Here is a 17120-nt window from a genome sequence, read left to right on the forward strand (position 1 = left end):
GCGGCGGTGCGACGAGGACAGACTCGCGGCATTAAATGGAAATCGGGCCGCACACGTCAGATAAGTCATAGCCGGCTGCATACAAAAGCAAGCGAGAGAGAGAGAGAGAGCGAGGCGGGCCTCTAGCCGGCGCGTAATGAAGACAAACGAGTGATGGGGAAAGGATTGCCCTGCGTTCAGCTGCAGCCTGCAGCGGCCGGTCGGGCCGGGGGTGCCGGCCGGGCGTGCTGAGGGTTGCGGGGGTCCCGCTCGGCCGCGGCCTCGACGTCCTCACGGCCTGCACCCTGACTGGCTGCTAACGACTCCCCCTAGTCCTCCCGGGACAGAGCTCCTCGCTCTGGGCCCTCTGGGCCTCGGCGACGCGACACCAAGCGCGACACAGCCGTTGTGGCCACTCAGGCAGGCCTAACGCGGAACGCGGCCTAACCCCATCGAGTGTCGCGGCGTCGCGGCCAAGCCGAGCAAACAAACACGAGCTCGGCGCGTCTGGAGTGGGCTGGAGTGGGTCGCTGAAACAACACGGCGTGCATCGGTGCAGACTCGGCGCAGACACTGGCCTGCGGATTAGAGGAGACATCTGTCCCCGCGCGGCAGGGGCAGGGAGGGCAGGGGGCAGCGTCAACGTTGCCAGAGCCTTTCGGCTTGTTTTCGTTCTCGTTTTCGTTCTCGTTTCCCAGGCGGGTCGTTTTTAAGGGCGCACTGGCCGCTGGTCGCAAGGCCTTCTCGCCCGCCACGCGGCCACGCGCAACGGCCACGCGGCCCCACGTCGGTAAATCGACCTATTAAAAATAAACAAGGTGGCGCGGCGTGGCGTGGCGCCCATTCATCAGCAGGTTGATGAAATTTAATTTGTCAAGTGCACGCGTGGTGGTCCGTGGCGGTCCGTCCCGCGCGCCCGGCCGCCCGGCCTTACTGATGGAACAAAACCATCGACGGGCACACCGCGTCCAGCGCGTCCAGCCGCCGCACCCCGGCCGCACCGAGCGCGGCAGCGCGGGGGACTCGGTGCACCGAGACGGGAAAAAGAGGGGCGCGGCTGCCCGGAATCGAACCCGCCACCTGTGGGCTGGCGCGGCGCGACCAGACGACGCGTGTTTCTGTGACCGACGCCCCCCGCTGGAGGGCTGTGCGTCGTGGGGCGCAGCTCCGGTTTGCATGATAGTGGGCCTATCTGGCCGTCATCGCCGTGCCTCGACTGCGCCTTGACGGGATGCCGATGGGCTGGGCTTGCTGGCCACTGCGCGGCACTGCGTGTGGCATTGCTCTATCGCAGCCCGTGGCTTCCCCCGGGGCCGGCGACGTCAAAGACGTCAAAGACGGCGTTCATATGCAGAACATCCTGTCGCTTTATCTTCGTTTCATTAGTTTTTCATTTATTTTTATTTTTTGGGGTGCAAAGTGCAACGTGGTGGCAGGTGGTAGGGTTAGGTTAGGTTACGAGTCGCGCTGAGCCAACATTCCTGAGTTTGAAATTTTTTCAAGTTATTCTCCCTGCTGTGGGTGTGGGTGGCGCTAGCAGTGCTAGCGTATCTCTGTCTGTGTGCGCGTTTGGCGGGAAAGGGATGGGGATATGGGGTCTCGCAAATTGTTTCACTGATTGTGAGTGGAAAACTCGTATGTGGGCGCGTGGCGCGGCCCGAAATCGGGCCGGGGCTGGCGGGGCTGGCGGGGCTGGCGGGGCGGGAGTTGATGGTCTATTCCAGGCGAGAGCGATTTCCAGAGGTGTTTACGTCGGCGTTTGACAGCTACTCAGAGAGGTCATGACACGGGGCGCCACGCGCGCGCTTTCGGCGGGGAAGGGGTGGAGGGTGGGAGGCGGTGATGGCTTTAATTAACATGTGGGAATAAGTAGACGGAGGGACGCAGACCGCACGCCGCGCCACGCCTCGCCACGCCACGCCGCGCCGCGCTGCCCTTCGACCACTTTCGGCACTCGCCGTAAACTTTTTAAATCCGCTCCGGGCGGCCTTCCGCCAGTGAAAAGTTATACCCCCCTGGAATCGAACCCCCGCGCTGCCTCGTGTGGTTTCAATTCTAACGCGTTTCTCGGCCCCCCACCCCTTGCCTGCCCCCGCGGCGGTACTCCATCCCTCTGCTGCGAGCTGCGAGGCTGCGAAGCTCTGTTCCGGACTGCTCATGAAATTAATTAGGCCTCATTACCCGAGCCATTACCTCCTAGGCGTCGCCATAGTCCGTCCGCATTATCGGCTGTGCGTGGCACGCCACTGGCACGCTGGGGCGGGCGCTGGAGGCACGCCGGAGGACCGGCGGCGCCAATAGTGATTACGCTGCTCCGACCATTAGCAACGCTGTGGTGCTGGGCGCCGCGCGAACAACCGCCGGCAACCCGTTCACGTGCGCGTGGAGGTAAGAAGCAGACCGGGGGCCGGGCTGCAGGTTGGTGTCCAGAGTGAGATGGCGCCCGCCCCGCCCCGCCCCGCCCCAGCCGGAAACGAAGGGAATTAGCTGCGCGGTCCGTCCCGGGGCGTGGCCGCGCGTGGCGGGCGTGGCGGTGGTCCGAGCAGCCCTGCGTTGCTTAATCGCAGACGCGGTCATGATTCCATCTCTCTCGCCCCCATCTTGGCGCGATTCCGGGGCCGGGCCTACCCGCTGGCGGGGCGGGGCGGGGCGGGGCGCAGGCCCGGGGCGGCCGCCTTCCGGTGCCGCTAAAGCTGCAGGAAACGCGTGATGACGGAACTAATTTCTCGGTAGCTCGCCGTGATTGAGCACTGGGCGCCCCAACGCCTGAACCAGATGCAATTATTTCCTTCGGCCGAAGGGCTGTGGGGCGCCGAGGGGCTGTAGGGCCGCGCGGCGGGGCGTCTGGGCCTCCCCCCCCCCCCCACCTCCACTCCGGCTCCATCCGGCCTCCGTGTTGTTTCGGACCTCATCGATTTTCCTCTCAATCATTCACTCGCTAGTTACTTCCCTTCCCGCTGCCCGCTGCCATGCCCATGGCATGCCCGGCAGTGGTGCCAACCGGCGCGGGCCAAGATGCCCGCCGGGGCGTGTAGCGCGTAAAGAGCCCGTGCTCATTCTTTGTTCCTGTTTTGTTGGCAAGCGTCGGAAAGGGTTCTTTTGTTGTTTTTTTGCATTTGACTTTTCGGAATGCTAGAGTAAACCATTTGGCGAGCAGCTTCTCAAATTCTTGGCTTGCTCGTAGCAGGGCTGGCGTGGGGTGTGGACCGGAAGCAAGGAAGTCGCCGCTCAGCCCGCCCAGCCCTCGGCCCAGCCCCGACGCCATCCAAACTTTAATCGAATTTTATTGGGGCGCGCGGTGTGCTGATGGTGCTGATGCCGAAACCACCGACGCCAGCGCGTCCTCGTGTGCATTAACGAAGTGTTAACAGCGAAGCGGACTGGCCGAAAAGGAGGGGAGGGGGGCGAACTGGCGAACGGATGGCGGCAAAGCGGCGAAAGAAATACGTCTAGCGGAGGAGAAAGGGCTCTACATTAATAACAGCTGCGTGTATATGAGAATCCGGGCGCCCCTCCCCTCCCCTCACTGCCCCGCTCGGCCCGAGTCCGCTTCCTTGCCTCCCCGAGAGAGCAAATTAAAAATCTGATCATGACATGCGAAAAGAGTCCCTGCGCTGTTCTTGCGAGAGAGAAAAAAAAGTGGAAAAAGCGGAGCTCGCGGAGACTGGGAAGGAAAATAAAGTGAGAAAGCCGGGGCCGGAAAAATATTTCTATCCGAGGCAAAGAAGTATATATATAGGCGGGGCGCCGGGCCGTTTCAGTCATTATATTGGACTGTGGGGCCCTTGGCGGCCCTTGGCGGCCCTTGGCGGCCCTTGGCTGGCCCGGCCTTGGTCCCCGCGGGGGGGGATTTGAATCCAAAAGCCAGGCAGCGGCGCGCCGGCCGCAGGGAGTTGCGCGGTTGTCCCGGCAGCGCGTTATAATTGAAGCCGCAAGCGATGCGTCCTCGCGCAATAAGAAGAGAGCGACAAAGAGAAGGCGAAGGAAAGGAAAGGCTGCCGGATGATTTCCCGCAGCCGCCGTCCGCCGCCCTCGCCTCCACCGAAGATGATTAAGATGATTACGCCGAGTCCGAAGATGAGAAAACGTGACAAGTGTTTGCTTTTTTCTACTCTTGGCGCCTTTGGGCTCTGCAGGCGGGACCACTCGTGGCGGAGCTGGGTGGATTCCGCCAGTGTTGCCACGCGTAAGTAGGCAAAAATGGCCGCCATGCGGCTTGTGTCGAAAGGGGTGCCAACCTTGTTCTGCCCACAGGGTGAAGCTCAGATACTGCCCAGTACGGGCTAAGGTTGGCAACCCTTTGGACTCTGAAAGTGCAGCGCATCTTGGGAATTCATGCGTACTTTTGTGGCTGCACCTCGTTCCGCCCGAAACGCCACACGACCATCAAACCCCTCAAGTCGAGACAAGCCAGCAGCCTCAGCGCCCGCGCTCCGCCGGGTAGGCAGCACGGCGTGCACGGCAGAGGGGGCCCTGCCTACCCCGCACGGCGCTAGCTTCCCGTGGCTTTGGACTTCGCGCCTTCCCGTCCCCGTCTCCCCAGTTCCCATCCTCCCATTCCATCCCATCCCCGTTCCCAGTCGTCACTGCGTCACTGCACTGCCGGCGCTGCCGGCGCCCAGCCCTAGCCGAAAGCGGGCCCGGCCAATCTTCACATGATATCCGTGTCGTATTCGATCCAATAAAGAGCGAGGCGGCACCGCGGCCGTTGCGGTGCGGGGGCTGCCGGGGGCTGCCGAGGGCTGCCGGCCCGGTCGCCGGCACTGGCACTCTGGCGGCAGCAGATGTCTCTGATCAATATGATAGCAGCGACTGCGGCAACACGCCGGTCGTCCGCCCCCGCCCGCCCCCGCCCGCCCCCGGCTCTGATTTATCTGCAGCCCTTCGCAGCGGCCCGAGTGCCGTGTGCCGTGTGTCCGTCCTTTTGCTCGACTTTTTGATCCCCCTCTGCGGGGCGCGATGCCTATATCAGTGCGGTTCCGATTGGGCCCCGGGGAAAGGGAGGGCGAAGGGGAGGGCGAGGGGGCTGAGACGCTGACGGTGCTGTAGGCATGTGTGTGCGCTCGGCTGGGCTCTCACAGTGCCCAACGGGAAAAAGACGAATGTTCTTTCATTCCACCACGAACCTGCTCCACGTTAAAATCTATCTGCTTTCTCACATTTGCGACAATGATTCCATGCCTGCTCCCCCACCCCTTCCCCTCTGTCTGCAGTCCGCGGGGCGCGGGGTGCGGGGTGCGGCGCCGCGTCGTGTTGTGTTGTGCCGTGTGTGCCGCCTGCTTGGGCTAGCAACGGCCATCTCCGGCCCGTAAACCGTAAACGACGTGCTTCAGCCACTTTCGGCCGCTTCGGGCTCTTCGCCCACTTCGCCCACTTCGCCCACTTCGCCCACTTCGGCCACTTTGCCTACTTCGGCCACTTCGGCCACTTCGCCCACTTCGGCCACTTCGGCTAAGGGCCACGTCGGCTACTTAGCTGCCGCTTCAGCCGCTTGGGAGCAATATTGCAGCATGGCCTTTCCAAAAGAACATGTCCAAAGAGAACATTGATATGATATTTTCTGAATGATATGTGCACAGGCCGGTGTTCGATATTTCTTGGATAGAAAGTACGGGAAAGTCAGCTGAGAGGCAGGTCAACGGATCCGCCCCTCGTCTTGCCATTCATCGCCCCAATTATTGCTTTTTAAATTAAGAGTTTGGCGTCGGTTGCTGTGACGAAACGGATAAGAACTGTGTGTGTGTGTGTGTGTGTGTGCGCGCGCGCAGGCACGTGTTTGTGTGTTTGTGTGTGTGCGAGGGAGAGTGGGGGTGTCGTGAGGCCCTGGGGCGGCACCTGCTATTGACACCTCATATATATACAGCACAGCAGCAAGCGGCGCCACGACCCTACCCCTTACTGTCTCAATCTCTCCTTCCCCTTCCCCCTCCCCTCCCCCTCCCCTCCCTTGCCCCTCCTTTTCACCTCGCACTCCTTCGCACATTCACATATGCATGTGCACACGCAACCACGCAACGCGTCGCAACGCCGCGGGGAATCGTGGAATCTCTGGCCAATGGCGCCAATGGACTTTCGACACGGCGCGGCGGACGCAGGGAAGGTGGAGGGGGAGGAGGGGGGAGGGAGGGGAGGGGAGCTTTAAGGGGTTCCATGAAATCTGTCACACCCATAATTGCTCCGTGATTCCGTCCCAGGCTGAATGAATCTGCGAGGCTGCGGGGACTGGGACTGGGAGTCCGGCGTGGACCCGGGCGGGGCGGGGTGGGGGTGGGGCGGGTGCGGTGCGGCGTCAGGAGCGAAGGGTGCGTTAAACTTGGGATTTCATGCCCCATTCGGGCCCATTACATTAGGGAGGCTGCGTGCGAGTGCGTGCGTGCGTGCGAGTGCGTGCCATTGTTTTCTGTATTCCATTGTCGTATATTATATTATTATGCTTTCCGTGTGCCATTGGCAGACATTCGGGGGCCTTCCCCTGTCCTCGCAAAGTTATTAACTAGCTCTACCATCGAGATCGAGGTGGGTAAAAAAATGGGTAAAGATCGTTTTTACCAAAAAAATAAAATAAAAGATGCAATTTGCTGGCTTTTTTCCCTTGTGTCACGTGCGAAAGTGATTATGGAGCTTTTAAATAAGAGACAGCGATTGAACAGAAAATCGGGCGTAGAGTGTTCCCGCAATTCGTGTACTAGTACCAACATGCAGCCGAGGGTTGGTTCCTCAGGTGGCCTTCCCCGTAGTGCGGAGCCCTAACTTATTCTTAGTTTTGTGTCAAATTTTGCATTTCGCGAGTCTCCCTCCGTACGTATCATGGTCGGATTCGATTTCAGCTTCCAAAAGGGAAACCCATCTCACACTGCAAGTGCGACACAGTGTCGCCCTCTTGCGGCGCAAGGGCGAAGTGCGTGCAGGGGTGCTCGGGAGCGAGCTCGACGACAGCAATGCGAGCGCGCTCTAGCGGAGAGAGGACGAACCACTGTGGCAGATGGCGGGAACCGGAACAGGCAGGGAATCCCAGCCCTGCGTGTCAGTTGGGAGGCCTACCTACCCGGCGCTCGGCCTGTTCCGTTTCTTTCCAACTTATTCTACCATCGTGATTCGTGTAGGTCAGGCTAGTCTGGCAGGTAAATAAGTGCATTCTCATATAAAAAGACAAACAGTCTACATTTTATTTCCTTTTTTAAAACAGTAATCAATCTGACATATGGCAAATACAACAATTTTTATCTTTTCAACAATTTACTTGGTCCGTGTTTCGATGCACTTCTTTAGACTAACAAGAGAGGGCAAATGAAACAAAACCAAACAGAGCCACAAAAATATCCAATTAACAAGTTTAAATGCTGAAAAGCGAGCCAACAAATTACAAGATCACACAAAATCATAATGTACACTCCTTCAAATTTGGACGGCTTTTGTTTCACAAATAATTATCATACCTATATTCCTGCGAATAAAGTTCTTTCTCGAGGAGTAATGTTCCACTAAAACTTACTCCTGCTTTCTTATCCTACAATAAAATAACACTAATTTTCATTCATGCAATACTTATAATACAAGGCCTCTGGACAAAATGATACAAATTGAACAAGATGAATTTCCCAAAAGATTATCTACAATAGTGAAAAACAAGGTGTCTATAGATTTCATTAGAACTGTTCTGTACAAACAGGCGTGTGTTCTCAAATTTTGCAAGAGGCAAGACGACGGGGTACAGGGGAAATACGATCTAACACGTACAATAATGTGGAATCAGTAAAAAATGTTAAGTAAACATCTGAAAATAACTACATACTTGAGCAAATTCATATACCTGCTTAAAGCAGAAATTGTAACCATTTCACTAACACAATTAATATTGAACTTTAGTAAAAGTGTGCAACATGCGACTCAAGTCATAATTTATGAGCACTTCATTAATCTCCATGTTTTTGAGTAATAATTTAAGGGACTGAAGAATCAGAAATTCTATCATTAAGAGAAAAGTATGAAAACTGATCTTCAAGGAGTGACAACATTAAAACATACAATACATAATACAATAAAATTAAAACGGAGCTATAAAAATCTGCATGGACAGCTGCCGAAAGAAAATACAAGATTAAATCAAAGACTTAACAGAAGTAGTACCTAAGACAATAACATCACATCTCACAAGTGGACATGTCAAACAATGACATGCACACAATCACAATCCAATTTACAATTTTTGTTTTATAAGTGATCACTAGATATGAAGCACTTAAGTTCCCAAAGCTGTGGGCAAGAATTTAGAATTTAAAAAATTGTAGAAGAGCTAGAATAGGCTCCACTTCTTCACTAGGAGTGAAGATTAAGTCCAGTTACCCACAGAAATTGAATGACATAGTAAAACCACTGCTTTGAACTAGAAGGAATGTCATGGTCCCATTCATGAAAATATTTTAAGTACTTTACCAGTCAAATTTAGATTCAGAAAATATATATTGCACACAATGGGTACAATGCATCTCTGGAGTGCTAGACACCTCGCAGTGACTTCATATAAATCACAATGGCACCACAAATTTTGTAAGTATTAGGTTGTTGTATTTATACGACCTAATGCTTACAGTTTATCTCCCTCTCCATGCTTTGTAAACATTACAGCACATCTTTAAAAAAAAGTTTAAATATCTGAAAATTAAAGTTCTACCATTGCAATGCACAGGTACAGGATATTTTTAAAAATAAAAGGAAAACATAAAATTGAAATGGCAAAAATGTGCACATGAAGTGAACAGGAACTGCCGATTGCTGATTCAAACTGATCTTGTCATTTGGATATAAAAATTACGTCATTTTCAATCGTCAAATTAGTTATGCTCTGTCACTTCAAATTTCAATTTTGCTTTCTCCTTTGAACACACATCAATCCAATTAGATCAGATTAAAGGACGGGAGTCTTTCTCGAAAAGAGATTCACAACCTATTGCTCAAAAGCAGGATTTGTGCGGGTTTCAAGCGACTTTCCATTGGAGTGATTCTTTCCATTCTTCTCATTGGGTTTTGCATAATGTTGAGTTCCTTCTAGATTTAGGGTTTCTTGTCTACCAGATGATCTGACCAAACATCCAACAGCTAAGATAAGTAAGAGCCCACCAAGAATGAAAAGCCCGTACATCAGTGCTGATCTTGCTACTGGAGGAACATTTTGAGCTAGAGCCAATAACCCAGTGACTTCTTCAGGAAGACCATCAATACCCTGAAACAAAGCATTAAAAGTGGTAAGTAATGAAGTCAACAAAATAGAGCAAAGTAAAAGGATAAAAGAGTTTTACAGAAACTTACGTCTTCAAACCACATGATGGGGAAAACAATGTCAGGGAATGTGGCCACCTGCTTAATGTCGACTACTTGGCTCACAGCAAGGTTGATCTGTACTCTAGCTCTGGCACCAAGGGCTGTTCCCATTTTCTGCAAAAGATAAAATTGAGTTAAAACTGCACATGGAAAGCGACTGAGGTCAAACCCGTATCGGAAGGCAACTTACAGGGTGAACATCAATGTACAATCTGTGCTTCTCTGGGTCAGGGGCGTCCACGCCAATGACAGCGTCTCTCAGCTTAGGGTCAGCCAGGTAGAAGTGGGGGAATGACAACATGATTGGAGAGTCTAAGGGAAACAAAAATTGAAACATTAGGATTTTACAAATACCCTTTCAGAGCTCAACTATCCATGCCTGGCACATACCATATTGGCAGAAGGAAACGTTCATGAGGCCATGAGGCGCGCAAGGGGGTCCAGTGGGGCAGAAACAATCATTTTCAGGATTGATGGCAGGTTCAGCAAAGACATTCTCAGGGGGGGTGAACCGGTAGCCATTCACACCACCATTGGTAACCACATCACGCAGGTACCTAAGAACACGAATGATTCATTTATTGCATCATATTAAATGTAAAAAATAAAACTTGGCCAAAATTTAAACTTACCTCAAAGGAAGAAGACGGCACATGTCTTTGTCGTACACATAAAGGGTAGTGTTCTTTGTAATGTGAGGAGGGAAAATGGAACCATCAGAGCCATTAATGCGGTTGCATTCGTCGGTCTTCCAGTGGGGAAGAGCGGATTTGCCGTCGAATCGGTCAATGAGTCCATAGCGGGTAATATCACTTGCTCCAGTGAAGATCGTCACCACCTCCTTGGCAGTTCCGTTTTTCTGGAGAACAGAAACAACATGTCAGTACACACATTAACAACGAGCTTCTTAGACAATGCAACGCTAAAAAGAGGAAACAGAATTTTTCAAAACAAAAACAAAACACTAAGAAATTTCAAGTAATTACAATAGACAAAAACAAAAAAATACTGCACTAGTACAGTAATATTGTGAGCAGCTTGGACTGTGAGAAAACCATGCAAAAACCGAAAAACTCCAGTGAGTCACAAACAAAACGAGCTGGTGCTGGCATGCACTAAAAAGTAATCAAAAAAATCAAATAAAACACTAGGTATTTAAAAAAAATACTGCAACAAATAAATAAAGTAAAAACACTCTTGTAGCTGCGACAAAGGGCAAATCCCGTGCAGGAGTAGCAAGACAAGCGTGGAGGAGACGGAATGCAAAAAGAAAATCTAGCGGCGCCTCCACTGCCACGCGACAAGGTGCCACCCAGCCAGCCAGCCACTGCCGGCTCCGGCTCGGGCGAGTACCGGTCTGCAGACGCCGAAGTTGCCGGGCTGCTTGAAGGGGCGCGGCCGCGCGCGGCGGGGGTCCTTGAACATGCCGGCCGTGGCCACGGGGACCCTCATGATGACGGTGGGCTTGCGGGAGCGCGGCGCGCCCAGGATGATGTCCAGGCCGTCGGCCACCACCTGGATGATGTTGCGCAGCGGCAGCGACGCCACCAGCGCGCCCGCGTCCGAGATGCCCTTCATGGCGGCCACGGAGCGCAGCTAGCACAACACAACCAGTCAGGGAAACACCCAGCACACCCAGTCCGCCAAACCGGCCATCAGAAGCTGCAAGGCTTAAACTAAGGCGCGCACTGCGGACGCGCACCGTGACCTATCTGGAAGGCAAGCGATTTCCTAAAGTGGGAGTATACGGACAGTTTGACAAGATCGATCGGAACCCCATCCGCTGCCACTGCACTGCGACTCACCCCGTACATGAGGCCGAACTCCTCATAGGGCAGCTTCTGCTCCTTGGGCACCACGTCCTTGGCGAGCTTGAGCAGCGGGTCCTCGTAGCCCCACAGCAGCTGGCCGACAGACACCTCCACGAAGGGCTTGATCTTGAGGATGTCCATGATGGAGGCCATGGCGAGTCGGAGGAACCGGGCCGCGTGCTTGGACTGGGAGGTTGCGCTCTGCATCGACAAAAACAGAAACAGCACCGTCAGCGAGTCAGCGACACGTCAGCCGTGGCCACGTCAACGCGGTGCGGGGCACTCACCAGCATGGGGATGTTCGGGACCACCACCATGTCCTCGATGTCGCCAACGCTCTGCTCCGCGTCGAACTTGAACACCTTCTTCTGCTGGAAGGACACGGTGCCATTGTCGTTGAAGGCCACCGCCACCTTCTCCCAAGTCTCCCTGCGACACAAAACAGAAGCCCTGGTGACAAAGGTGTCCCTGGCAACGGTGCGCCAACCACCACGTCGTGTGATCCAGAGCACTCTCTCTCTCTCGCACACCTGCACGGAGTGCGCCATGAGTGCGACAGAGACAGGGCGAGCAAACGATTCTTCTGAATGGCCCGGCGTGGCCCTGGCTTTTGGCGGATCAATGCAGCTTATCGGCACATCGGCCGCTAAGTCACCACTGGGGGCAAGGGGCGGGCGGGGCGCGGGGCGGCAGGCCTTGGTAATGACCTTCGTGAGAGTGACGTCACGCTACATCGGCGAAATGCCCGGAAGTTCCGCCCAGGGACCGCGAGAAACGACGTTATAATAGCACGGCCGAATTCCCCCGCGTCAAGAACCAGTCCAGCGGCAGCAGGGCCAGCCCAGCCGGTCGGCCGCCAGCACCACAACAAGTAGTGGCGGATCCAGGGCCGGCCCGGGAGGGGCAGCCAATACTTTTGGCCAACTTACAGACGCAAAGTGCGGCTTTCAGATGGCTGTGCATGGACCCAAAAAAAGGGGGGGGATTATGCCCCCACTGGATCCGCGCCCGACAACAAGAACAAGAGCCACTTACACGTAGACGTAGGGGCCCAGCTCATTGAGGATGGGCTTCTCCGCGTTGTTCAGGAAGGCGTCCGCGTTCGTCACGTTGTAGATGTACACCCGCATGACGGGGTGCACGGGCGGCTTCCTCCACCAGTCGAACGTCTGCGAGCCATTCTTCAGCACGATTTCCTGCGGGGGGGAAAACAAAAACATCGGTTAAGACGGGCAGACAGTAGGGCAGTGTAGGCGCATGTGTCCGCGGACCATAAAACAGCCGAAGCGGCGTCGCAAAGTCGCAAAAACGGCATGAATAGAGATGCTGGCCGGCCGCTCGGAGTGCCCCCCCCCTTTTTGCACTTCGTCCCGCGCAGAGCGGAAACGCTAATTTCCCGCGTAAAACAGGCATTCCTCGTCCCTGCCGCCCGCCGAGCGCCATGGTCCGCTTTCCTCGAGAAAGGAGGGCTCTCGCTTCGCTCGCCTTGGCGGCCGCCGTCGACGGCGACCCCCGGCCGAAGAGGCTCGTCCCGGCCGAGCCGGTGCCGAAGCCGAAGCCAGAGACTTGAACGCAAACGCCGAGCCTGAGATTGAGATAAGATGCGACCGGCCGACAGCGACTGTCACACTGTCGCAGCGCGATGCCCCGCGGCGAGGCGCCCGCCGGCCGCAGGGCGGGCCGCCCCGCCGAACAGCGCCGTCCCCGTGATGCCTACCTCGCAGGCGCCCCGCCCGAGTTAGTTTACCCGAGGCCGCGCCGCTGCGGTCTTGGTCTTGTTAAACCCGCCCAAACAGGTGGGCCAATGCTAGGCGTCCGACGGGCAAGGGCCGCCTGGCCGGACCAGTGGCGCGAACTCTCGGCCGCTTAGTTCCGTCGAGGGCCGTCTAGGGCGCCTCGAAGGGCGGCGTGAACCCGAGCGCGCCTTACGTCACCCGCTTTTCGACACCCCGTCCCCGCGACCGCGGCGGTGGAAGAGGGGGCGAGAGGGGGGGGGGGCGTGATGCAACACACATGCACACGCCAGACAATTATGGGATGCCTCCGCTCCGCAGGCATCTCCGCCTAGGGTCACGGCCTTGGCGGCGGACAGCGCCGGCCCTTATATGAAATTCCAGACGGTTAAAATGAAAAAAAAAGGTACAAATAAATTAACCGCTTGCCTGCGCGGGCGCGCTAAGCCGCAGCGCGAATGATTGTGGGAAGCTTTCCAAGGCGGCGCGCGCGGTGCACTCCGGTCTGCACGCGCAGACTGCGGCCGCTCGTCACCGCCACGGCGAGGAACAGGGAACGCAGATTCTCTCGATTACTTCTTTTTTTCGGCATACTTATTTATTTTAAAAAGAGCGCGATTGTCTCGCTAACGAGCGGCGGAGCCTCGCGGCCGCTGAGGCGCGCTCAATCTGAATAAGCGGCCATTCCAATGTGAATGTGCGGCGGCGAGGGACAAAAAGACAAAGACGGTTCAAAGTCAGGGGAAAAAAAAATACTCACTCCTTCGATGAACAGGTCGACCCATGACGTGAAGAAGGCGGCGACGATGGCGCCGAATATGAGAAGGCCTAGCGACACGACCACCACGAACCCTGCAACCAAAACGCAAGCAGTGATTAGCCGAAATGGCCGCGAGGACAATAAGCCGGCGAGGGGCGCGGCGCGTGTTGAGTAAGGCTTGGCGTGCTGCGCTGCCGGCGCGACAACGACGCGAATCGCGGCCCGCAATCGCACTCCAGTGTTCGACCCGGAGCCGAAAGCCGAGGGCCGAAAGCCGAGGGCCGAGGGCCGAAAGCCGAGGGCCGCACGGGCGTTCGGCGCAGAACAACCCCCGCCTCGAGTTCTAATGCCACAGGTGCATTCGGCATCGATTCGCCGTCCAGCATCGGGCCATCCATCGGCCGGCGTGGCGCGGCGTGGCGGCCCCGGGGGACTCCGCTCTGCGCAAACAACGCCTCGCGTTCCGAGTGTTGCTCACAGCGACGGGTCGGGTGCCTCCGCCTGCCATCGCCGCCATCGGCCCCCATCGGCGAGGAGCGTATTCAGATCCAACAGACAGGAACAATAGTGGGATGACGTCATCGGTGCACTGTGCGCGCATCGCGGCGCAGCGGGCATTCCGAACACATGTAGGGCAGCAGATTCGCGGCGTTGCACCGCCAGCCATTCCCACCGGCGGCCAGCGCGGCGAGCACGGCGAGAACGTCGTTGACGTCTGCACTCCCTGGCACTCCGTGGCACTACCGGCCGCCCGCTGCAGCACTTTCGCTTTTTATTTCGCTCAAGTCACCAGATGCCAAAGCGTCAAAGCGACGGACGGGCCGCGGACGGGCCGTGGACCACCTGTCGTCGGCATCCCCGCTGCCCCAGAGAGTGGCCGAGGTCCCCGTCGGGCCGCGCAGTCCGCACACTCGCGTTGGGCCGTCCGACCGGCCTGGTCCCCATGCTGGTCCCGCTGCCTGCCCGCTCTCGTGCGCCGTGTGCCCACACTGGCCAAGGGACTGCCTGCCCGGCCGCCTGCTTGCCTGACCCAGATACGCCGCCCGCTGCCCGGCCAGCCAGCCAGCCAGTGTGCCAGCCGCACACACGCCAGACTCCTGCGGCTGGAGCGAAAGCCCCCGGTCGAAAATGCGACTGGTCTCCATTTCCCTGCTGCCTCCTCATGGTGGCCGCGCCGTTCGCATGCGCCACGTTTCGTTGCAGCATTCGGAGACGCGGCGTGGCTCGGCGCGGCCAACGCAAGAATGCGCCACCAGCCGCGGCCTGGCCTGCCCCGCCAGGGGGGCGTGGGCGGCGGGGCTGGAGGGGGCGGCGCGCATCTCATCAGCTGATCGCTGCACCGTTAGCCAACACGGCGCCCGCCGAGGCGCCCATGTGTCCCGCGGTGTATGGCCCCCGACGACGGCGGCCCCGACGGCCCCGCGCGCGCCAAAGAAACCTCAAAAGGGAGCGGCCGCGCACTTTACGACGGGGAAGAGCCGTAGCGGGATGTGGCCGCTTCGCAGCGGGAACAAGGCAAAAACAAAATGCAAATAAAAAGAAATAACCCTCCGAAAAAAATACCAGAACAACTCTGGTGTAGTGGATCCCCAGCTGGGCCGCGGTTCTCGCGGTGCCGCGCGGCCTGCCGTTTCCGGCGGGCCGTCCTTGCACTTCCGGTGTGGCGCCGCCGGCGAGGCGGTGGAGGGCGACGGTCTCGAGCAGGGCGTCGCCCGGCGCCCCCGGACACGCAAATGTCGACGAGAGAAAGGTCTGCGCTCTCCGCCGCCACGGCCGCGACAACATATTAAAAAGCGGGACAGTGTTATGTAGTTCATGGACACTGGGAACGAGCCGAGCCGAGCCGAGCCGAGCCACCGCGGAGGCGCGGGGCACAATGACCGCGCCGCCGTTCTCAGGCACTGCCGCCAGCGACACCAGACGGATTCCGAGGGTCCTCTGCATCGCTGCCTCTCTCGCACTCTCGGGACGTCCCGTCTCGGTGCGAGAGAGGCAGTGCGACAACCGCGACTCCCGGGCGGGGCGCGAGGCAAAAGCGCGACCCGCGAACCGCCTCGCCAGCACACTGCAGCGCGAGGCAGAGCCATGCCGACGCCGCCAGCTGACTGCCGCCTTTCTTGACCGAATTAAAGAGGCCGACGCGACGCCGCACAGTGTCGCAGCGTTTTCCAAAGCAACACGGTGTGGTGGCTGTGCTCGCGGCGCGCACCCCAAGGACTTTCCCTCCGCGCGGCATGCCCGGCATGCGGCCCAAATCTCGGCCCGACTGCACCGCCAAACGGCAAACGGGCCAATCGCGTGGGAACCCGGGCGCCGCCCCCGCCGCCGGCCAGTCTAATGTGCGCCAGTCCGACCCGCTAATTCACCGCACGTGGGGGCCACGCGGGCGGTCCGTCTCCGTCCCTTGAGAGCGACAGAGACAGAGCGACCAAAGCGCTGCTGCGGTTTGGAATGGGCGGTCCGCTGGGCTACGCTGGGCCGGTGAGGGCGTCCCCCGCGAGGCGAGGGTGGCGTAACGCAGCACGGGGAGCATCTCCGGGCCGAAGATCGAACGCCGCCGAGACGCGCTGCTCCGCTGCGTCGCGGGCCGAGCTTCACCGAGCTTCCTGTCGGCAGCCAGTGAGTCACTTGACTCGACTCGCAGTCGCTTCGTGAGTCACCGGCAAACAAGTAGTGCAAACACGCTTGCAGCGCTCGCAGTGGAGTGGGCGGAGTGGGTGGCAGTTCAATCGCAATCACTGTCCCGAGCTGTCCCGGACTCCGAGCCATCGCACAGTGGGCCAGAAGACCGGTGGAGGCAGACAAAACTCTAGACGCGTTTTGAGCTCCCGAGTCGCTAAACAGGCCTCGAAACGAACGTGTGACCCCACCAATGGATTCCTCGTTCGGAGAGCAATCCAGTGGTGGGGTCACACGTTCGGTTCGAGTCCCATTTAGCGACTGTGGAGCTCAAAACGCGTGCGGAGTTTTGTCCGCCTCCGCCGGGCTTCTGGCGTCGGGGTGAGCGCCAGCCAGTTCGACTTCGACGGGCAGGTGCCTGGAGGACCCTGGGTCCCCGGAGCAACAAAGGCGGGGGGGGGGGGGGGTGGTCATTCATTGGGCATGTCCGTGGCCGGGCACGGCGGTTAGGTCGACGCCTTTCAAGGGGGCAGGGCAGGGCAGGGCAGGGCAGGGCAGGGCCCATGACTCACCGTGCCCTGCTTTCTTCGGCTGCAGGCACGCCTATCCCGAAAATCGCACACGCAACCAGGCGGCTCCAGCTCCAGCAGCCCACCAAGGGCCTCCCCTAGCACGGCCTCCCTGCCACTCGCGTGCAGCGTGAAGTGTGCAGCGACCGGGCGGCAGGCCTTCCCGCGGGAACGGCTTTAAAATCGAACAATACGCCGACATGTATGCACAGCTAGCCGTCAGACCTCCCCGAATCCCGAGGAGAGTTTTGGAAAGAGAACGGGGAGCGGCACACGCGAGGAGGGTAAAGAATTACGCCAAGGCGGCCGAAAAGGCACGCGGCACGCGCGG

General features: G+C 57.7%; 1 protein-coding gene across 2 annotated transcripts in view; it reads right to left on the bottom strand.

Annotated features, from left to right (window-relative positions):
• Positions 1-7121: 7121 nt before the first annotated feature.
• LOC117641343 (scavenger receptor class B member 1) overlaps positions 7122-17120 on the bottom strand; it is a 51938-nt gene continuing 41939 nt past the window's right edge. For both annotated transcript variants that reach the window (XM_034378581.1, XM_034378580.1), the window contains 9 exons: positions 13602-13693; positions 12144-12304; positions 11396-11537; positions 11103-11309; positions 9930-10156; positions 9688-9854; positions 9488-9609; positions 9286-9411; positions 7122-9199 (listed from right to left, as the gene is read on the bottom strand). In XM_034378581.1, coding sequence (XP_034234472.1) covers positions 8924-9199; positions 9286-9411; positions 9488-9609; positions 9688-9854; positions 9930-10156; positions 11103-11309; positions 11396-11537; positions 12144-12304; positions 13602-13693 — 1520 coding nt within the window. In that variant the 3' untranslated portion in view covers positions 7122-8923. The remainder of the gene's footprint in view (positions 9200-9285; positions 9412-9487; positions 9610-9687; positions 9855-9929; positions 10157-11102; positions 11310-11395; positions 11538-12143; positions 12305-13601; positions 13694-17120) is intronic.

Source organism: Thrips palmi, unplaced genomic scaffold (genome assembly GCF_012932325.1).
Source record: "Thrips palmi isolate BJ-2018 unplaced genomic scaffold, TpBJ-2018v1 HiC_scaffold_15, whole genome shotgun sequence".
Taxonomy (NCBI): domain Eukaryota; kingdom Metazoa; phylum Arthropoda; class Insecta; order Thysanoptera; family Thripidae; genus Thrips; species Thrips palmi.